This window comes from Epinephelus fuscoguttatus, linkage group LG18 (genome assembly GCF_011397635.1).
Source record: "Epinephelus fuscoguttatus linkage group LG18, E.fuscoguttatus.final_Chr_v1".
NCBI classification, from domain to species: domain Eukaryota; kingdom Metazoa; phylum Chordata; class Actinopteri; order Perciformes; family Serranidae; genus Epinephelus; species Epinephelus fuscoguttatus.
This window is the reverse complement of record NC_064769.1, coordinates 21,256,962-21,279,692: the sequence shown is the minus strand read 5'-3', so window position 1 is coordinate 21,279,692 and position 22,731 is coordinate 21,256,962. Positions and strand designations below refer to the sequence as shown.

Genomic DNA, 22,731 nt, shown 5'->3' with positions numbered 1-22,731 from the left:
AAGGACAAGAAAAATCGTGACTATCAGCCACCAAATAAAGGTCGGAAAATAAAGTACAAGTACAGGAAAAATCTCCACTATCAATGACCAAATAAAGTATAAGTACAAAATATATCTCGACTACTAACAACCAAATAAAGGCAAGACAACAAAGTACAAGTACAAGAAAACATAATAATCTAATAGTTAGACATTGGACCAGTTCTTGGATCCACACCAACCAGTAGCAATAATGGTGAGCTGTCTCAAGGTGGCTGAGCAAACCCTGCGTCATCTGGCGGACTAACAGTCATGCTGATATCGTCCAAAAACTTTTCTGTGCGCACACAGCCAAAAACACAGAAATGCATGGACACATGGACACACACACACACACACACACACACACACCACCATGGAGCGTGAGTTGGACTCCAAGGAAAGGAATCTTAAGTAATATGATAACTCCTTCTCACTGTCATCTTGACCCCTAAATTAGAACATTCCAATTAGTGTGTGTGTGTGTGTGTGTGTGTGTGTGTGTGTGTGTGCAAGCATGTGAGAGTGTGTGACGTCACGGGAACAGTGAACCCAGGTTGGTGTTTTCATGTTTTCACCAGAGACACAGATTTATGAAATGAAGATAATGCACAAAAACTCAACAACTGATTTTCCATCACTAACCAGCACAGACCAAAGCTCTCACTTTGTAACTCATGACAGCACCACTGTAATCACCGCTGCAATTTACTCATTTTGAGAAAAATGTGCAACTTGTGCTCACCCACACGATTTTAATGACCCCGTTTTGGTATTTAAAACATTTAAATACTACTCATGATTCACTTTTGCTCACTTTCGTAAGTGCACTAATGACCTTTCAATTGAAACCCCCCTAAGATATGTATTGCGAGCGCCCCTACGACATGATCTACAACCAGAATTTCAGCATAAACGTAGAGCTTTCAGCCTTCTGGGAAAAACTTAGCGGGTAACAGCACAACACAAGTGAAACCTCACACCCACCACATTGCTGATAAAAAAAAAAAACACTGAAAAACTCTACTATCAGTACAGTCAAGGGAGCTCAGACAAAAATAAAACTGTCCTGAATTACATTTCTGTCAATGACAAAGTGAAACAAATTAAATCCGATTATGTTTACGTGCACAAGAACTATAAACTTTCCATTTCAGTGGTTCAGCAGGCTGCGTCTATAAGCTATGAACTGAAAGCAGTACTTGTAACCACAGCAGGCAGGTAAACAGTGAAGAGAAAGTTAAACTGTAACACTGATGATGCTTGTTAAACTTTTGAAAGACTCAACAGGCACACTCAGGGAAGTATGAGCAATGACATGCACTTGCAATCTGAAATCAGAATCATAACTGTGGCATTATCATACACATCATTTTACATGGCAGTGCTGATGGTGCCAGAGCAGCTAGATTTCCTGTGATATCTGAAATGTTTCACTCCATAATTCATAGCAGGATTACTACTAGTTGTTTTATGTCTTGTTTTTGAGTGTACAGAGGGGGTATGTGGGTCTGTGTGATTAACTATTCATAAGGCCTGTCATCACAGTGTGTGGGGGTAGTGTATGGATGGTAGGCTGGAACACTACACAGCTCACAGGCTGCTATATGACACAGCGCATATAATATAGGCCTACTTTACTACACTTGTGAGATGTGTCTGCAGTAACAGGAGCAACCAGGAATTATGCAATCTTTTTTTGCAGCCTTGGGTGATATTGTGAGGAGATCAGGTTGCTTCCAGTTGCATATCAGCAGGTTATAGAGTAACCTCAACATCACTTAAACTTTAAGATGTCAGAGGGCTATACAGCACACAGCATGCAACACTTGAAGTTGGAGACAGCTGCTTTGACTCAGGAGTCACTCTGAGTGCAAAAGTGACTTTCCTTCATAGATAGCACATTTGTCTGGGAGGGTAACATCAACTAGTCTCCACTGCAGCATCACTACAATTTCATGTTGCTTTACAGCATGCAATGACTGCCTCAACTCTTTCTAGAAAACCCTGGTTTGCATTCTGGCTTTGAGCTATGGCCCCATAATTTCAACACAAGCAGCCTTCTTATGATATTCCATCAGCACCAGTTGCAGGGATTGATGGTGAGCTGGGGGGGCGGATAGTTCCAGCTCTAATGGTCTAATGATATGATTTGTGAAATTTGGAGCTGCTGAGGAAAACAAATACAAGCAAACAGTCCAAATCTGACATCAAAATGTCAAAGGCGCAGGAGAAAGTAGCGCGCGCCTCTGGATAAGTCACTTACCTCACGCACTACACCAGAGCCCCAGAATAAACATAATCATAGACATCCACAGAAGCGCATCAAAAATAATAATAATAATAAAAATATCTTCATCAGTTGCAAAACAACCGCAGCAGCCAGCCCAGGGAGACAGATCTTGATGGGAGCGTGATGTGGCTCTGCATTTCAGAGATTTACAGCCAGGTCCCTTGGTCCAGTTTTGATCCTCTGCCCTCCTTTTCGATAGTACATGACGGACACGTTCGCTCAGGTACAGTGAGCCACACACTCTAGCTTTGACAAACCGGGGCTGAGAGGAGATGGTGGTATCGCTCCGCCGGTGATGGTGCCTGAACTGCGCCTCAGACTCACCAGTCTGAGAGCTGCTGCACACATACACGCATCATGCATGCTCCTGCCCCGAGACGCAGGTTTCCTTCACCCTCCGACGGTTTAAAAAAAAATGCTTGTGCGTGTTTGTCGGATTGGCAGCGTGTGGCACTACTTTAATATTGAGGGCAAGGATAAAAAGATGTAAAGGGGCAAGCCGGAACAAGCCGCTTTTCGAGGCGTGGGCTGTCTGGTTTTAAAGGAACAGAGGATGCGCTTCGACAAGTGCGCCTGTCAAGAGGAAGTTGACACAAACACATGCAGTTCCCGCTCGTTTTTATTGCAGCTCTGAGCTTAGAGAAGTGGAGGAGCGGAAGAATAACATGCCTGAACTCAGGTTGCCTTCCTTATTACTTATCATGCTTACTTTCCTATAATCTAACCATGCGTACATGTGTTTAATTAGCTTCAAGTCTTTGGAAAGGCTGAAATTACACACACAAAATAATTTTAATCAACTTAAATAACAGTTGTCATTATTATTAGGCTGTGAATACATTCAAATGTCGTGTTATTTTAAATTGAGAGAGCCTTTTTATAGCCTATACTTATGTACATTTCTGGGGGGACACATGCATATGTCCCCTCCGATAAAAACACGAAAGCAGCAGAGGACTTTCATTTTGACAAAATTATGTTTATGCTTTATGTTTATTTTATTTAGAAAGGGACAGTGCACATTAATGAACATCACTTTGGTCACGTGAATGTGCAGGTTGATGGTATATGTGCATATAAGAAAAAGACATCAAGATAACGCACATAAGCGTAGATAGGCATGTCCACAGAAGGGCACGTGAGCACAGAGCAAGCATATAACCACAGACAAAAGCACATAGCAAGGCACACATGCAAACACATAAGACATAAGCACTATTAATAAAACAAAGACCATATAACCAAAAAGAATGTACTATAAAAAAGTAAAACATAAAAGACAACATAGACCAAAGCACACAGCCACAAACAAACACACAAGAGCACAAAGCAAAGCACATAAGCGAGACAGTAACATAACCATAAAACCAAAGCAGATCATGACACCAGGTTTGATTGTCCAGTAACCACGATTTTTATTAATTTGGAGAATGACTTAAGAGATGTGATGTTCCTAAAACATTCCTGAGACGTGTTAAATACATTTACACCATAAATTGATGCAGAAAATTTCACCAGAATGCAGTAAATTAAGTGTTCAACCCCTGAACCCTATGTGTTGAAACAAAACCTACGCCCTTGCCTCTACTGTACTGCTTGATAAAACACTGGATTGTGTTGATGAGCGTAACCTACTGAGGTTAATCCTGTTAGATGGATAGCTTCATCCTGTACACTGTAATGGACTTAGTCTGGCATCTCAACAGTATTAAACAGGCTCACTGGACATGAAGCCTTTACCTCCAGTGTTTACTGTGGTGATAACTCAGACTTTCTCCTCATTAACCTGCTGAGTGGGAAGACATTATTTAAGATGCATATTGGAGAGCTAAATATGTGGTAATTTACTATTTCGGTTGTTTTAGGAAGCCATTCGTACATGCTTCAAGCTGCTGGCTTGAAAATGTTGCTTGACAATTTGAACAGGCTGTCTCTGTGGTAGCAAGTGGTGTTTGCACTGCAAGGACGTCAAACTGAGTTACACAATGTATCTGGATACTGTGAGTTAAACAGTGATTGAATTGTCCTGTGTGAATGTTTTGACTGCTTCATTTATATGTGACTCGCTGTCTGGAGTGAGTGGTTTGCATTGTCAAAGAGGCATCCCTAATAAAGTGAGCAGTGTTGCAGAAACTGACTGCTCAGGAGTTTAGCATTCTCTAATATCATCCTGTAGTAAAAGCACAAATTAATGTTTAACACATTGCCCTTAAAGCTACAGTGGGTGGGGCGTCGGTGGCTTGGTGGATGGGGCGGGCGCCCCATGTGCAGGGCTGTTGCCGCAGCGGCCCCTTGCTGTGTGTCGCTCCCTCTCTTTCTCCCCCTTTCACACTTGACTGTCCTATCAATTAAAGGCAAAATGCCCTAAAAATATCTTTAAAAAGCTGCAGTGGGTAACCTTTCTAAAAAATATTTCATATTTAATGAAATTGTCACTACATGCTGACAGTAGTACATGCAGTGGCATAATGTAGTTAGGATGGGCCCTAGTGCACGCTATCACGCACATATGGTCTCGTCATATGATCAGAGTCTTGACACTGGATAACATCAGCATACATATTACCCAGCTATCATCACTGCATATCTGTATATAAACAAAAATACCAAAGAAAATAAGAAATTATTTATTTCATTTAGCAATTTTAATAGTTGATTTATAGTTATAGAGGTTATAGAGCAGGCATATCATTTTGTTATAGATGCTACCGACTGTTTTACAGATAAAGACAAAATAAACTTGACAGAGATGGGTTCACCTTTTTAAGGGTATATACAGCAAATGGTACTGTTTTTGATTTAATGAGAGTTCTTCTTTGAACACAGGCATATTTTCAAGGTGGCAATCACTTATGAGGGCCCATTCTCCACCCAACACATTACTGGAGGGCCCACTCTCTCTGTGGGCCCCCCACCTCATGGGCTCCAGTGCAACTGCACTGCCTGCACTGTCTATATTTACACCCCTGTGTACATGAGCAAGATAATCTGTGAAAAGTCATGTTCCTCTGGCTCCTCCTAGTGCTCCTAATGGCATTTACAAGAATCCACTGCGCCTGAATGACAACAACAGATTACAGCCGGGAGTCTCTCTTCAAAAGAATCTTTAAGGAAGAAGACTGTTGACAAAAAACTTGCTTTCACTTTCAGGATTACTTACCTTTGCCATGTATGCTGTTGTTGGCAAAGGAGGGATGAGCAGTTTTTCCATTGCTTGTGATTGTTTCCCATTGTGTTTTTGAAGCTCCTCCGGGAGCTGTGTCACAGATTCCTGCTGACTCTGATTGGTTGTTTTCGTTCAGACATTGTGATTCTTGTAAATGCCATTAGAAGCATTACCAGGAGTCAGAGGAACATGATTTATCCACATATTAGTTGTCTCGTGTAGCACTGTCAGGATATTGTGACAAAAAAGTTATCTACTGTAGCTTTAATTTAGATACAACACAACCTACACAGTACACACATTTGAAAGTCTGGGCCACCATTCCACCAGAAAAAAACTCCTATTAATAAAGAAGTAGAACAGTTATTGTATCCCTCCTTCACGTCAGTTTCTGTCCATCTCTGTGACACGACCATCCCTCCTCTCTCTGTGTGTGAATGTGACTGTTGAGTCAAATTGATGTGGAATTATTTGGATGAACAGTTTGACAGCTGCAAGCAGTAACTTCAAGGTGTCGGTTAAGTCAAACTCATTTTAATCCATGAAAAGGTTAGAGTGTTTTCTAAATTACACCCTTAAATCCCATGATGCATTTGAGTTTGTCTTACAGCACAGTTAACCAAACATTAAACTGTCAATGATTGCAATCTCTCATATGCGTACTTTATGGATGTCATACAAAAAGCAGTGTTTACAGCAGTTGAGCTTTATTCTTTGCTTGTACTTAGCCGCGCTAGCATCATGGCTGTAGTGATGGCGATGTCTGTCAGCTGGTCCACCACTTTAGTCCAGACTGTAATATCGTCAACATTTTTGACAGACCTTCAGGGTTCCCAGATGATAAATCCAGCTCCAGCTTTGTTGATCTCCGACCTTTCCTTTAATGCCATCAGCAGTTTGACATTTGTGTTTTTTAGTGAAATATCTTGACTGCAGTGGAATGGATTGCCATAACATTCACAGAGATTCACACACGCAAAGGATGAGAAATCATCAGGTCAGTATTTAATCTGTCTGATACTTTAGTTTATGACTAAATACCTGCAAAACTAATAACACTGCCTCAGCCTCGGCTTTCCTTTCTTGTTTTTGGTTAATTAGTAATGAATATCGCAGTCGGTGAAAGAGGATTATTTGTGCTTTTTATCTTCAGAGCAATATAAAACAAAACTACATTTCACTGTTATGTTTTAAGCTTAATTTATGCTGGGAGCAATCTCATTTTTAGGAATAGCCTCACACAGATAGACACATTCACACCTGAAGTCTGCCACAGAGCAGCTCAGCTCTCCTGGAACAGTTTGGAGTTAAGGGTCTTGTTTAAGGGGATTTCAGCAGGTGCTGCTCTTTTGTATTCATGCCCCTTCCTTGTGGCTCATCTTGACATCTTGCCAGACTGTGGGCATGGATGGAAACCATATTTGCCACCAGCGTAAGAGTAAATAGATTCCCTGGTACAGTCATCCACATGCATATCTTTTTCCCAGTATCCTAACATTCTTCTTTATCACTGTTTCAATCCTTGTGTCTGTACCTACCACATCCCCTCCGTCTTCCCCTTTGCCATCATCCTCCTCAAGCTCATTCATAATGGAGGTGCCCCAAAAGCCACATCCTCTTTGTGTGGGTGTGTGTGCACGTGTGCATGGACCACATCAGATTAAATCATTTGTTTATCTGATTGCGAACCTCAAACATAAAGCATGGCTTATGTTCAGAAATGAGAGCGATGGCTGACTGTAGTTTGCTCACATTACTGTATTATGTAACTGTTCTGAGGAAGATACGACTGTATATCTTAATGCAAGTGGAAAACCATGTTTTTTTTATTTCTTTGACTTTATTTCTGTGTATTCTCTGTCTTCCTTGCTCACACTGACACACACTTGCATTAATTTCTGTACTCAATACACAACCCACCACGCGTTAATCATTTCTCTGCACACAGACTCACAAATTTCAAGGCAGTGTCGCCTCGGACGCCCCGAGGAGGGCAACAACTACTGTTCCATTCACCGAGATGAGTGACGATTACATGTCTAGGCCGAGGGAGAAAGGGAGAGATGCAAAGGGAGAGAATGGAGCGAGGGAGCATGGAAACCCTCTTAGCCATGCAGGAGAACCCACTCACTTATAACGTAATGCTCAGCGAGCTGCACAAAATTTCAGTCGGGTCAAATGGTGAAGGCTGTCTGTGGACCTCAGCCTCAAGACAGTATGCAGTATTCACTCTATTAAATAAAACAGCAAACAAGATGATTAATAGTCTTTTGAAACTATTCTTATATCAAGTAAACAGTTCTCCAGAATTTGTTGCAGTAATATACAGCAGTGTTTGCTTGTTGTCTCAGTATTCTCTCTCTTTTATCTTCTTGGTAAAGCAGAGTAATCTCTGGCTGTAGAGAGAAAAAAATGTGCTCAAAAATAACTTTACACCCGGACCTAGATCTCTTCTCTGTGATGTCGGGGGATGTTACAGAAACAAAGACCTATACTGTGAATTATATGTATTATTAGGGAAAATGTTCATTCATAAAGCAACTTGAGTAGATTTTTTAACATCTACAGATTAAAGGCTTCCTTAAACCCCAGATTACTTTAAGAGGATGTTATACACATAACCAAGGTTACTTAGATAGGTGGGAAAAAAAGCTGAGGGGTGGTGAGAAAAGATGTGCAACAAGACTTAAAATTGTGAATGGACTCTACTCTTAGTCTTATTGCCTCAAGAATGTTTTTTTTAGTCAATTTGTATTTGTTGTGGTTAAGCTAGTTTATAATTATTGTATATGAAATTTCTCTTGTATGACTATTTGTCCACGTGTCATGTTAGGTATGTTGTTTAGTTTTTGTCTGCTGTTTTTTTGTTTGTTTGTTTGTTTGTTAGTTTGTTTCTGTTTATGTGATGATGGAGTGATGCTGCTTGTTTGTTTATTGGTTGTGTTGTAGGTAATCACCACCTGCTGACACTGAAAATTATGAATAATTAACATATAAAATGAGGGAAAAAGTAAAGTAAAAAAGTAAAAAAAAAAAAGAAGAAGAAGAAGAAGAAGAAGAAGAAGGAAAAGGTCCCCACTAGGGGTGTTTGGGTTTAGGAAAAAAAAAAGCAAAAATAAATGTAAATGAATACATTTTTAAATAAGTTAAAAACTATATGAATGAATGTATTAATTCACAAAAGGGAAAATAAAGAGGATTGTAAATAAATAGGAAAATCTGAGAAATAATACTGGAGATCTTGTCAGTGAGACTAGTGATGGAACCAACATTTTTCCTATTAGGTTTATACCCTGAAGGACATAACATAAACCTTTATGAAAAAAATCTTCATAAACATGGGAATATTACAAGCGAAGAGAGTTTGGAAAAAGACTGGCAAACCGAGTATTGCACAGTGGCTCAAAGATGTGTCTTTACGTTTACCATTGGGGAAAAAATCACATATACAAACAAGAAATATTTCAGAGAGTGTGGGGGCGATACATTCAGTATATTAAGCACAATGATTTATCTTACTTATTGCATGAAACTGGGACAGCATAATTATACCCTGTACAGGACCATAATCATATGCTGCATCTGACAAGATCATTTTGTAACATCTGGAGGGACGCTCATGTACTCAAGTGCTGTTTGTGTATTGTTGCACTATGTATGTGTGCGTACCCTTTCTAGCTGTGAGCATACATGTATATATGTGTACAAGGTTTTTATCTTTGTAAAAGAATCTTAAAAAATATATTGATGATGAGTAATTAATAAAAGTAAGTGACAGTAAAGGAAATTACAACAGAGAAATCAATTTAAGACACATTTTTATCAATTAATTAATGACCACATTTTTTTTCTTCTATTTTTCTGGTACATGGAAGGGCATTTTAATTTATTTATCAAGTCATTTATTTATTTATTTAATTTTTGCAGCCCCAATTGTTTAGAGATTTTCTGCAACTTGGCAGCCTTTCTTCACATCTGGATATATAAAAGATGAGAATGTAACCCTTCATTGTCTAATCTCTTAACTTGTTGCGTGATTGTGTTTCTCTGTCTGTCTGCTCTTGTTTTGTTCCTTTGTGTGCTTTTCCTCATTGGCAAATGTCAAAAATGGCCGACTCTAATTTAGAGTTGCAGGTCAGGGGGGCAGGTGGGCTGGATAGGTACATGCAGGTAGGTGTGATACAGTGTCCTGTTTGTATAATATGAAAATCTGCAATAAAAATATTTTTAAGTTCAGGGCAATCTGTGTTATGTAGCTTAATGTGCTTCCTGATACCTTATATGAGATGTTCTCAATGTAATATAGAAATAAATAACTATTAAGCCTCCTTTGTTAACACCACTTGCTAAAACTGCTATACTCAGTGCACAGCCTCTTCAAGCATGTCCTGCAGGCTCTTACCATGACTGTCCTTTAGGTGGCGCCTAAGGCCTGGCTTATGTGCAAAGTGCACAGCACAGTATCTACACTTATGGGGTTTATCCCCTGTGGTCAGATTGAGGTGGTCTTGCAGCGTGGCCTTTTTGGAAAATGTCTTGTGACACAGCGGGCAGCGAAAAGGCTTGACCCCAGTGTGGATGCGTATGTGACAGGTCAGGCTGCTCCTCTGAGAAAAGCCTTTGCCACAGACCAAACACAAGTACTGTTTGTGCTCCTTTAGGTGGCCCACATAGCTCTCCAGGTGTTGGAAGACCCTGTCACACCTCCTGCACAGGTACGGCCTCTGCACCAATATGCTGTGTGCATCTTCTGTCAGCTCGTCTCCTGAACAATCACTCGTTGGCAAATGTGCTGCAGAGAGGGGAATTAGATTTGAGTCCATCAGCTTTTCATAATCTTGCAGTTCCAGCAGGAACATTTCTCCTTCTTTTCTTTGCTCCTCCCCTGCGCTTTCATTGTGGTTCTGGGTACTGTCCACCCAATCTTTGTGTTGAGCAAAACTTCCTCTGCTTGTTGACGACAAATGATCTTGGACAGCTGTGGGAGGGGGCAGCTCACATACTTCGGCACCTTTGATGTGACAAATTTGACAGGATGGCCTGTTTGTGTGAACAGGCCGGATGTCTCCGCCTTCCTCTGACTCCAGGGTATCGAGACAACATGCTACATTTTCAGATAACTCTATTTTGGCTATAACCACCCTCCCATCATCTCTGACCTCTCTCAGTCCTTGGACATCCACCTCACCTCCTTGGCTGACCCTCGACTGGAAAACAACCGCTCCCCCGTCCTCTGTACTCGCTTCCTGGTTGCTGGTGCCAGGCTTGGCTGCATCCTTTTCCTCCTGATTTTGGAAGCCTGGCCAGGTACTGTGTCTCTCCAATTTCAAGAAAGCCAGTGAGGGACTGAGATACTGAGAAATGGCCTGGGCACACTTCTCCACCACCTGGCTCATCTGAAGTGCACTGGCGGCAGTCAGGTATCTCACCAGCTCCCTCAGAGGGACCTACGGGACACCAGGGTAATAATATCACAGGAAAAACAACTAACAACACAAGGTTAAAGCGAAACTTGTACCTGCACACTTTAAAGACACACACAAAAACAAAACTAAGTGTGAGTAAAGTCGTCTCAGTCATCTTTAACTTTCACATCACACACTCTAATGTTGCTCCTTATTTCTGTTTGTTTTGACTGTAACCTTTGATGTTGTTTGTTCTAACAATCTGTTTTGCAGTCATGTCATCTCAATTGAACTGTGCAAGAGGAAACCTGCTGTAAAATGATTTATACGTTTATCTGCTCTGTTTAGAAGCAGTAGATCATATTGTACCTCTAAGAGCCCAGTGTAGCAGGACAGGAGAAGTCTCTCACCAACCTCCACACTGGAAACAACACCCACGCTCAGCTCGGTTTGGCCCTCATGGAGTAGGAATTGGTCACGTAGGAAGTCCGAGGAGGCTGCAAGCACCACTCTGTGACCGTGGAAGTATGGAGGCTGGACAGTGGCACCTTGTGGATCCCCAAGGAGGAGCGTGATGTCACAGAAGCAGTGTTCCTCTCTGAGTGTCTTCATTTTGCTGAGGATTGCGTCACCGTGAGAGGGGAAGCAAAACTGTAGGGTGTCAAAGGAGCTTGACATGATGTGTCTGTGTGGATTTGAAAGAATATTTGGTGCACAGTTTATTAGAGATGGAATACAGACTGTTTTTCATTTATCTGTGTTTTCAAAAAGGTTGCTTCCTCCTTCCTTTCCTGCTTCCTCTAGTTGAACAGTGTGAGTACATGTTTGAATTTGAAGTGTGATAAAAGTTAAGATACACACAAATCACAATTCCCACATCCCTCATCATTACCAAGGGACAGTTATGGTCAACAATTACACTCCACACTCCCAGATACCAGATAGAAAGAACACACATGGATGTGATGATGCAGCCCCACCTTTTACTGCAGGCTCTTCCCGTGATGATGGATCCACTGGCCTGAAAACCACACTTTACTCAAAGAGGACAGTGAGTCTCTATTCGTCTAATGCCTGTCACTTTAACCACAATTACTGTCAGAAAAAAGGGCGTTAATGAGCTACACATGTAGAAGGAGATGTATCATTCAGCAGTTAAGCAATGGTCGTCTCAACTTCCTCCGGCTTTCTGCTGACTGAGGATCTTAAATGGAGACAGCAGTATGTGTGTGTCTGTGCTGCGCAGGAGCTCGTGAGCTAATTAACTCCTTCAGTACCTTTATTTCACCAGGATTTCTAGGCACTGATTGTTCCTGAGACGATATTGTGAGAACCCACCCACCGAAATAATACAATTCAGTAGCCAAAAAATATGCAAGTAAATAAATTAGTCAAGCTGTTCAAATATGGGATGATATGGCTCTTGTTGGTCTTCGCCTGAACGAGAAGTGTCAGGCAAGTAAACTGGGAATAAATATGGCCCAAAAAAGAGAACTTGTACACACAAAACCAAGAGGAAGCAGTTTTGTTTCAACATTGGTGGTTGACACGTATGAAATGCAGGGTCAAGGGGTCCTCCACCAGAAAAGTTTGAGCATCTAACACACAATTTCCTGCATTCTAGTGAAGTTTTATGAACCAATTTGTGGTGTAAATGTGTAAATGAAAGTCCTCTGCTATTTCCATTTCATTGCAGGGGTCATGCTCTAAATATTAAGGGGAACATGTTCCCTATGTGATGATGAGGTTAACTCATGGCCGTCACTACATCTTCTACATACTGTAGGAGCAAGACACTCAGACTGTGGTGCTTTTGCTTTTTGCATCTCTTTGTGGTTATTTTGTGTCTCTTTGCAGTTTCTTTGCATGTCATGTGGTCTTCTTGTGTCTCTGTTCATTTGTGTGATGTTTTGCAGGTGAAGGTAAGCAGGGGGCCCTGACACTTTGGGCCCCTAGGCCTGTGTCTGGTGGGCCTGTTCAGATATCCATCCATGGGTTAACTGACTGCCATACACACCACCTCCATAATCACATCATTCCATGATTACACCACTGTACTGTAAAGAAAAATATTCAGCTTTCATGCTAATAATTGTAGTTTTAATTGTAGTTTTAAAGTATAAAAAAGACCCCACCAGCCCATTTTGCAAATAGGGTAAAAATGTACTGTGATAAGGCTGTTTGTTTATCTTTCTTTATCTTTCCAGCATGTCAGTGCAGTGGTTAGCATTGTCACCTCACAGCAAGAGGGTTCTTGGCTTGAATCCAGGGTGGGGGGTGTGAACCTGTGTGCAGAGTTTGCATGTTCTTCCTGTATCAGCGTGGGTTTCCTCCAGGTACTCAGGTTTCCTCCCACAGTACAAAAACATGCAGGTTAGGTTAATTGGTGACTCTAAATTGGAATTTTGACCTACAAGTCCAAACAGAGTCTGAGGTCGCTTCATAAGCATTTCTGTGCAGTCAAACATGTCTCACAACTCAACATTGTGAGAACATTTTTAGTCTGTCTGCACACTCTTCTGCATCACCTGGTTTGACGTCTTACGATATAGATCAGTGGTTTTCAACCAGCGGTCTGGGGACACCCAGTCCCTAGGGGCTTCTCGAGGGAATTCCAGGGGTCCCCAGAAAATGAGGAACATTCATTTTCACTATTTGATTCACTATAGAAGCAAGCCCAATGCGAGTAAGAATCATAAGAGTGACTAAACATGAGTTTCGCTTCCTCCATGGTTATGTCCTCAACTGTCGTTGACAACTACAGAATTCTGGTCTTAATCATATCTAACAACCACAGCCTTTTCAGATGGAGGTCCCTGAAGTGAAATTTACTCAAAAGGGGATCTGTGACCTAATATGCATCAATTTACAGGTCCATTGCATGTTTTCATAAAATGCTTGCAGCACATTTCCCAATAAATCCAACAAACTAATCCAATATACACATCAAGGCAAAAATATGTTTGTTGGGTTTTTGTTAATTTGCATAAACAGAACAGATATTCACAAAAACTGCTTCCACCCATCCCCAAGAGGGAACACAATAGTTCCTTTGATGTGATGTTCTCTATGTGTGATGCTCAATTTATTCAGGTCTCTGCACAAAATAACAGAAAAGGAAGCAATGCAGGGCGGGGTTACTGGCAAAGAAGTGAAAATGATGGGAACTTCAAGGATCATAGGTTTCCTGGTTTTGCAGTGGCTTGCTATGCTTCTGCATTACAAAATAAACGTAAAACCTCAATTAAAAGGCTAGTCCCAACTAAGTGCCCGGTCCCTTTTACTAGCCTGGCGTGGCTACACATTTTGACTAATGAACACCTGTCTCAAATAGACGCCTGGTCTGGTTGCCAAGCAGTTCATTTTTTTCATAGAAGTTCTTTGGATGTGTAAAAGCAGGTTGTTGGCTACCTCAGATTGTGTGTCTATCCCTCGATTACCCTGTAAGTTATTCATATTCCTTTAGTCCGTAAGGATCCTCAGATCACAGGAATCAAGGGGTTTTTCATAAAATTCATCCAAGTTGTCAGTATTGTTTTATGGATACAGGATAAAGTTGTGTCAGTATGCCAGGTGCCTTAATCCTCGAGTGTCGTAACGCTCTCTCTGAAGAGCTGTCTTTCAGATCCAAGGGTGATTTTCCTCAGAGCAATCCCTGAACAGTTTAAGGGGAAGGCAAAAATGTATCCAATACATATCCTCTTGGGGGTGGTGATTTAATGTATCACAGTTAGATGGTTGAATCTTGAACCTCCAACATACAACATCTAGATTAAACAAATATGGGAACAGTGTGAGATGGAACAAATCACATATTGAGGTTGCAAAGACTAAAATCTATAAAAAGGTGGAGTCCTCCCAGCCAACATTTGTGTGTGAGGCCCATATAGGTAGTAAATAGGCTGAAAAATGGCCCCTATATTGGATTGTCCATGTGTTCCACATTAGCCTCATGACATTTGTCCACATGGATGGGTTTGCCCAAGTGGGCCCAAATATAAGCCTGTTGATTTCAGCGATTTAAGCAAATAATAGGCCGGGCTATTAATTGAAGTTTTACAGAAGGGTAAGTAAGAACTTACTTGGAAAATATCCAGAGGACTATTCATGATTTATATACAATATACCATTAATTATTATATGTATATTATATATCGTCTTTGTCATGCATTGTGCTTGGTGCTGTGGTGGAGGAAGTATAGCAGTGCACCGGTATAGATATACTCTAGCACAAGTAAAAATCCTTTTCTTAAAATTGTTACTTAAGTAAAATTATTTTCAGAAAAATAAACTTTAAATATAAAAAGTTCTTATTAAAAAAACCAACTCCAACAGAACAGTTCATCACAAGAATCCAAATCAGGAATGTGGTAAGAAGAGTAATCGCTAAAGTATACTCAGTACTCCTCTCAAATCCCCCAAAAACACAGCTTACAAATGAAGGAGAAATGGGAGATCGAATCAAACTCTGACATATCACCAGACACCTGGAGGGAAATGTGCAGTGAGGCACATTTGAGAGTTTAAATAGAAAATGACAACAAGATGTGTTGGAGAAAATGTGGCCCACAAACTGGAAACCACACACTAATTTTTGGTCCTGCCCAAAGTTAAGCAACTTTTGAAAGCATATGTCAGATGCCATGAAAGCAGTGTTCCGTCAAAAAATCCCCAAAAATCCAAGGGTGATTTTCCTCGGAGCAATCCGAGGGAGGGATCGATTTGGGGGAGGGCAAAAATGTATCCAATACAAATCCTCTTGCGGGCTGCGATTTAATGTATCACACTTAGATGGCTGAATCCTAAACCTCCAACATACAACATCTAGATTAAACAAATATGGGAACTGTGTGAGATTGAACTAATCACATATGCATTGAGGTTGCAAAGACTAACATCTATTAACTACTAACATCTATCTATTATTAATTGAAGTGGTGCACACACCTACAAATATCTCAGGGTCCTCCTGGATGATAAGCTGGACTGGCCCTCTAACACTGACGCCCTCTACAGATGGGGCAGAGCCGCCGGTTCTTGCTTTGGACACTGAGGTCCTTTGATGTGTGTCTGGAGATGTTGACCATGTTCTACCACACAGTGGTGGCCAGTGCACTTTTCTACGCTGCCACAAAATAGAACCGGAGTCCTATTCCATTATTCCTAGCTGCGTTATTCAGGCGACCGGGCCTGCTTTGAACACTAATTTTTTCAAAGTAAACGCTTCAGACCCCGCGGGACACTCAGCTAAGAGCATCGAGGGGTCGCCGAGAGGCAGCCTGACAGACAAAAACACCAAGCGATTGGACAGGGTTGGCTGGTTAAAAAAGCTGGCTCAGTGCTCAGCAGGAGACTGGACCTGAACTGAAAGCTCTAATGGACAATAGCAGACTCCCTCTCCACAGCCGCCTGGAGCGACAGAGGAGCAGCTGCAGCAGTTGGCTCATCTCACTGAAGCCCCTTTTACACTGACAGATTTTCCGCGAATGTTGGGCCGTTTTGCCAGCCAGGTTCGATGGTTTATACACACAGAGGCGGAATGGCGAGTTGATCCGAGGCACCCAATTTTCCGCCTCTTAGGGTAGTCATATTGGCGCAACCCTTTTAGTTTAAACAGACCGAAGCGGCCTTCCATAACGGGAAGACTGTTGATAACTTGTGGGAGGAGCTGTTGATGATGCCACACATGCGAGCCACTGGCGGTGGATAAACAGGAAACAGCTGATAGCAGGAATTAGCGAACAGCTAGTAGCAAGAGGAGAACGCAAACCTGACAGACACTACAAAGATGAGCAACTGGGGAGACAAGGCATTGCGCGCCCTCCTTGCCATCACAAATGAAGAGGCCATTAACCGTCAGATGACGGACGGTGAAGGACAGCCCAACTTACGAGAGAATTGCCGAAGGACTGACCAGCTGTAGCTACCCTCCCATGTCACTGTTTATGTCACACGCTGAGCTACACGTTTTGTTACTTGCTCACGCCCCCCATTGCCCCGAAAAAAGGCACATTCTGTATAAACAAAATTAGGTAGGTGACATTTTGCCGCACTCCCCGACTTTGCTTTTATACTGCCAATGGTGAAAGAAGACTGATTGGGCTTTCCTGCAAATTTGCATAATTCCTATCTAAAAAGGGCTTGAGTTGCAGAGCAAAGCGTTTCAGGAGATCCTTCGTCCCCACGGCAATGAGACTGTTTAACGCCTCCTGAATCCAGTCACACACGCTCACACACACACCTTTGCCACAGCTGGACTGGACTGTAGAATGGGCAATTTTTTTTATTTAAGATATTCTTTGTGGCATTTTTAGCCTTTATTTGATAAGACAGACAGGCACGAAAGGGGGAGAGAGAGGGAGTGACATGCAGCAAAGGGCCACAGGCTGGAGTCGAACCTGGGCCACTGCGGCAACAGCCTTGTACATGGGGCGCCTGCTCTGCCACTAAGCCACCGACACCCTAGAATGGGCAATTTTAATTTAATTTCAATTAGATTTTTAATTTCTATTCATGCACTTATTTTAGCTTATTTTATTTTGCCTATTTTAATACCACTGTGTTGTTGTTGATGAAGGGACGTGTGGTTGTTGTTTTTTAGAAGCTGCTGGACAGTTGAATTTCCCTTCAGGGATGAATAAAGTTCTTTCTCTTCTATTCTATGACACTACTATGCTCATTACATGTTGTAAAATCATGACCTGAAAGAAGCTATTAGCCCACTATCAAATAAAGGTACCGTCCGTGGAGTAGGCTACTATATTTTCTTATCAAATGTAGTGGAAAAGGGCTAAAGTATAAGTAAAGTAGCAGTAGCAGTAACGTTACTTGAGTAAATGTAGGCTACACGACTTCCTCAACTCCATGGAGGATACTAGAAAACTATTTTCGTGTCAAGCACAGAGGAAACCCAGTCAGGGGGTCAGACTGCAGGCTTCAGCCCGATTGGAGACATCCTGCTCCGCCCTCACCACCACCACCACCACCCATCATCATCATCATCGACTCATAAGGGGAGACAACTGCGCGTGAGTCAGGGAAGTAGTACTGTTCGTTAACAGTCACATCCTCCACCTAAAGTCAAACGTCATGTCGGGCAAACAGTTATGAGCTCATTGGGAGTTACAAAGTGAGTCGGTACGAGGCGGAAAATGAAAATAGGTCAAGAGAAGACGTGAGAACCGACGGAATGGCAGTTAACAGGGCAAATAGCGAAGCAACGGGACTTTGTTGACAGATAACGCGAGCCGTTGGTCCGTGCCTGGCGTAACGTCAGCTAGCTAACCCGGGCTGAGTCGGTGGGACCTCACAGACAGACAGACAGACAGACAGACCTGTGTTGATTTTGGGAATCTCAAGCAGACAGCACATCAGAAGACAACAGACAGAGTAAGTTGTATGTGTTTGTTAGTGTGTCACACGAGCGGTAACTGTTGTGCCATGAAGTTCCTGCAAACTGACTCCTGTTACAGTTAGCTTAGCAATAAGTTAACGCTACATCAGCTGGTCTGTGATAGAGCTGCTAAACTACACTATGCAACAGCAAACAGAAAAGTTTGTGCTTACCATACATCACAGACTTTTGTTTATGTGGTTGACAGCTGTGTGAATGTTGAGCAAAACACTTGATGTGAAATATCAGCCTGATGAATTGACATGTGTGATGTTTCACTACAGGTTTACAAACACCTAGCTGCTAGTGTATTGGGTACAACTATATGAAACTGAAGTAATGTTATTCATACTCAACAGCCCTGCAATAAATCCTACCTTCATGAGGGTTATAAGTGATTAGTTTTTCTTAAAGGCGTCTTGATAAGAGCCAGGTTGATTTTGGATTTGTTACTGAGATTTTTTAAAACAACAGTATATTGGCCAATATTTACTCCTTTCATACTTAAACATAGTGTAAACAATCATTTTTGATAAGGATGCCTTTATTTAGTAATATGTTTACTCTGGGGGACAAGCTGTGTAATAAAGACGCTGTTACACATTACCTAAAAACACATAGGTGTACATTTTGGGAGGCATTCAGGGGACACATACTCCTCAATATTTACGTTTGCATTTGTCCCCCAAAACAAAAACGTGTAAGTAGAATATAACTTTTATTTTTGACAAATATTAAGTCATTTACACCATAACTTGATGCAGAAATGTCACAAACTGGTGCATAAAAATTCACCAGAATGCATGAAATTAGGCCTAAGTTAGGGATGTATGATATCGATATCCAATATGCTGATATATAACAACTAATTTTGCCGATTACCAATACTGGTATGGATATATCCACTTTTTTCCCCCATCTAATGTAAGGCCTGACCACACAGAAAGCGTTTTAGCAGCTGGAGGCGGCTTTTTGTAATTATTTTTCATGAGAATTAGGCTTTTTGCCTGTGTTTTTTGCGTTGTGACACACCTCGCATTTCTGCGCTCTAGGTGCCTGACATTGTAGCAGAAGCACTCTTAACTCCTCGAGTTGGAAAAACTCAACTCAGAGTGGAAAAGCGCCTCATGTTTTTTATCCACTCCGATGTTTTGAGAGGCGGGCCTTCTGTGGTGGTCATGACAACAAGTTTACATAAGGTAAACAATGGAGGAGAAACTGGTGGTAGGGGTTGCTGGACACCCAGAGCTATACGGCACGACGATAGACAGCAGGTTGTCAAACTGCCCTCGAGTTATTGTAAAATATGCCTGGAAATGGCCATCATCAAGGACAAGCTCCTGGACCAACTGGTGGTACTCCCCATGATCCACCCTCTTTTTTAGGGTCCATGTACCCACACAGATCTCCTTTTATCTGTGTCCAGCAAACTATTTGCTGAGCCACAGCAAGTACCCTTTGCCTGTATATTTTAGTAGCTAGCTACTAATTACTGTGAAATAAAGTAAACAGTAGATTGATAACATGAGATAGTTAGGGTAAGGAGGTGATGAGGTGGTTACCTGGCAATAATAAAAAGGCAGCAAGCATTTTTTTTTTTTTACCAATGGCATTGGCAGTGTGCCTCGAGTTTTGCAACCCGCAAAACGCTTTCTGTGTGATCGGCGCCTTAGCGATCATCAAGTATCTCCTGTATTAGAATTAACATCCTATTATGCAACCATACTCATGAAATACAATAATTTGTATACCGACGACATGCCAGTATTTGCGTGCATCTCTAGCCTAAGTGTTTGATGCTCAAAATTGGAGGACCAATATATGTGTTCCCCTCTCTCCAGTGTTGGAAAAAAACTATGCCCTTGCTCAAACATACAACTGGCATTTGTGAACCGCAATTTCTTACACATTTGCAGATACTTACCAATGTCATAGACCAATCAATATAATATATATATATATATATATATATATATATATATATATATTGGTCAATAAAATGGCCTGGTTCATTTATTGGTTGGAGTTAAATCTAAACTGTTTTCGAGAGATGTTGATTCAACTTTATGCTCATTTCTGAAGCTGCAAGTTTGGGTGCTCTTGAATTGTATTAAGTTATACTGAGGTGTGTCTCTAATGTGAGAAACACACCTCAGTAAAATGCATTGCTGTTAAACAACTCCACAGACTACATTCTTGCTGCATGACCATTAAATTGAGTCAACACCTGAAGAGGTCTGGATTCTGTCAGTATGGTGCAGAGAAGGTGATTCCCTCATTCTTAAATCAACACCTTTCTAGACCAGTTACAACAAAAGCAGAACATTATAACCCTCATGTGGGGATGATACTTAACAGGACTCTTCTGTTAGACTGTGTTAGGCTAACTAAGTGTGCCTAATAAACTGGTAGCTGAGTGTAAATTTAGACTGTTGATCGTGCTGTCACATGATTTATATCAACGCTTATCTTAGATAACTTATTTTGAAAGCTGGGCCAGTTGATTCTCCTCAGAGCAGGCAAGTCATTTTCCAGTCCAAGCTTTATAATGTTGACTCTGTTCTCTGGTTTTGAGAAGGGACGCAGGGTTGTTTGCACTGTTTGAGTCATCTCCAAACAACAGTGCTAATATGGATACTTAAATTGACTGTAAACCATGTTAAGGGGACTGCTGGGCAGAAGGAGAGGATACAGTATTAACCTTTTTCACGACAAGGCTATACCAAAGACGTGGTCCAGTATCTTTGGCTATACTTAGTAGTGTATCTATTTAGGGTTACACTTAGGGTTGGGCAATATGTTCATATTATATCTAAATATCTAAATATATCGTAAGATTGTAAGTGTTGTCTTTTCTCTGGGTTTAAGGCTGTGGTACAGTAAGTAATGTAATTTTCTAAACTCATCAAACTGTTCTATTGTCTGCCTATGATTATTTATCAAAAATCTCATTGTGTAAATCCTTTGTAAAAGCACAGTCAACCCTAACATATCATTGCAATATTGATATCGAGGTATTTAGTCAAAAATAGGTTGTGATATTTTATTTTCTCCCAGTCAAACTAGCTTTAAACAGCGTTCTGTTGTTTTTATGGTTGAAAAAACAAGTACTAATGTTCCAGATTATTTTTTGTACATGACTTAATTGTAAGTAGGCAGTGCTAATTCATAAGACTACTTGTCAAAGCACTTCAAGCTGATGTAGCATTTTTGTTTACTGGAAGAAGAACATAATCACAGACAGACACGCAGACGTTAATGGGGAAAGTACATTATTCTTGCAAGTTTTATTCCAGTCACATTCAAAGAACTGCACTGTCAGCTGCTGTAATGGAGAGACACATGAGCTGGCTCATTCGAACTTGAGCATGTTGTAACAAGAAATTTACAGCTGCACGTTTTCTGTGTCACATTTTTGCCTAAATAATGTTTTGTGCAATCTTAGGAGTACCGGATCTTAGAGTATGCTTGCAGCTGATCTGAACTCAAGAGAATGAAAACCTCCCACACTGTGGTTTAGGGTGAATGAAACGTGAAGTAGCCCTGTGTTTCCCGGAGCCTTGATTCATTTAGTTGTTGAGGCATGCTGCTTTTGGAAGACAAGCTGACTTACAGTATCATGAAAACCCTTGTCAGAACATTTCACAGGGAGTACTTTTGCAGTCATTCATATTCTTTGGAATCAGTCGGAGGTGAATTTCACATTTTAGAAGATAATCCCTTTTCCCCGAATCTTTTCCATAATGCTGTTTTTTTAAATATCTTTTAATCACAGCACCCTTGTCTTTAAAACTCTGCAAGAGCCAGCACACAAATATCATGTTAAGAACGTAAATACAGTACTGTTCTGCAGGGAAGGGAAACACCTGTGTGTTTCCCATCTCACTTTCATGACATTAATCTGTGGTTTGTTCTGTACATTTTGTCGATGACGTAATGTGATTTTTCTTTAAATGTTATGGGATGACAGAACAGTGTGGTATTTTCCTCCAGCGAACCCTCAGTATATCAGCGTTGATACCATATTCATTGTTTAGTGCTGAGTTGAGGTTCTGTTTGCATAACTTTCAGCTACAGATGGTCACTTAAACTGTGGGTCCTTTCATGTGGAGTTTCTCTGACAAAGCTGCCTTTAATGCTTATTACCCCTCTATTTTATTCATGTGGGAAAAGAAATATGTAGCATGGGCTTTCTTCAAGGTTTCATGAGGAGACATTACAAGAAAGTGGTTGTTGTTTCTACATTGATGGATCAAAAGTAAAAGTAAAAAGTATCTACGGGCGACCTGTTTGCCATAGGAGGTAGGACCAAAGACAGTTTTAAGTTACAAGAATATGGAGTTGGTTTCATTTTATCACTACAAAGAGTAAGTGCACTGCCTTTGGCACATTTGAGGAAGTGTAAACCCACTGAAACAACTATAGTATTGCATCACTGCACGGGAAGTGAGTGAGC

At 41.1% G+C, this 22,731-nt stretch overlaps 3 protein-coding genes across 6 annotated transcripts in view; 1 reads left to right on the top strand and 2 right to left on the bottom strand.

Moving 5' to 3' along the window:
* Positions 1–2,787, bottom strand: part of rc3h2 (ring finger and CCCH-type domains 2) — a 34,760-nt gene extending 31,973 nt beyond the window's left edge. For 3 of the 4 annotated variants that reach the window (XM_049603685.1, XM_049603687.1, XM_049603689.1), the window contains exon 1: positions 2,285–2,787. The gene's annotated coding sequence lies outside the window, so the exon portion shown is untranslated. The remainder of the gene's footprint in view (positions 1–2,284) is intronic. The other variant, XM_049603688.1, reaches the window with a different exon arrangement.
* A 7,051-nt stretch (positions 2,788–9,838) lies between these two features.
* LOC125905607 (zinc finger and BTB domain-containing protein 26-like) lies at positions 9,839–11,969 on the bottom strand. Its single transcript, XM_049603692.1, has 4 exons — positions 11,863–11,969; positions 11,252–11,567; positions 10,637–10,924; positions 9,839–10,381 (listed from the first exon to the last, which is right to left on the bottom strand). Exons 2-4 carry the CDS (start codon positions 11,558–11,560, stop codon positions 9,839–9,841), a joined length of 1,140 nt encoding a protein of 379 aa, XP_049459649.1. The 5' UTR covers positions 11,561–11,567; positions 11,863–11,969.
* Positions 11,970–17,879: 5,910 nt separating this feature from the next.
* jak2a (Janus kinase 2a) overlaps positions 17,880–22,731 on the top strand; it is a 48,896-nt gene continuing 44,044 nt past the window's right edge. The window contains exon 1 of the mRNA XM_049603691.1: positions 17,880–18,271. The gene's annotated coding sequence lies outside the window, so the exon portion shown is untranslated. The remainder of the gene's footprint in view (positions 18,272–22,731) is intronic.

Bases quoted from the DNA above. Each gene is read 5' to 3' on its own strand.
- LOC125905607 (XM_049603692.1), bottom strand. From the start codon at position 11,560: ATGTCAAGCTCCTTTGACACCCTACAGTTTTGCTTCCCCTCTCACGGT. The intron at 10,925-11,251 runs GTACAATATGAT...GGTGTCCCGTAG, and splicing joins GCTACACTGGGCTCTTAGAG to GTCCCTCTGAGGGAGCTGGT. The intron at 10,382-10,636 runs GTCAGAGATGAT...GACAGTACCCAG, and splicing joins ATGTCCAAGGACTGAGAGAG to AACCACAATGAAAGCGCAGG.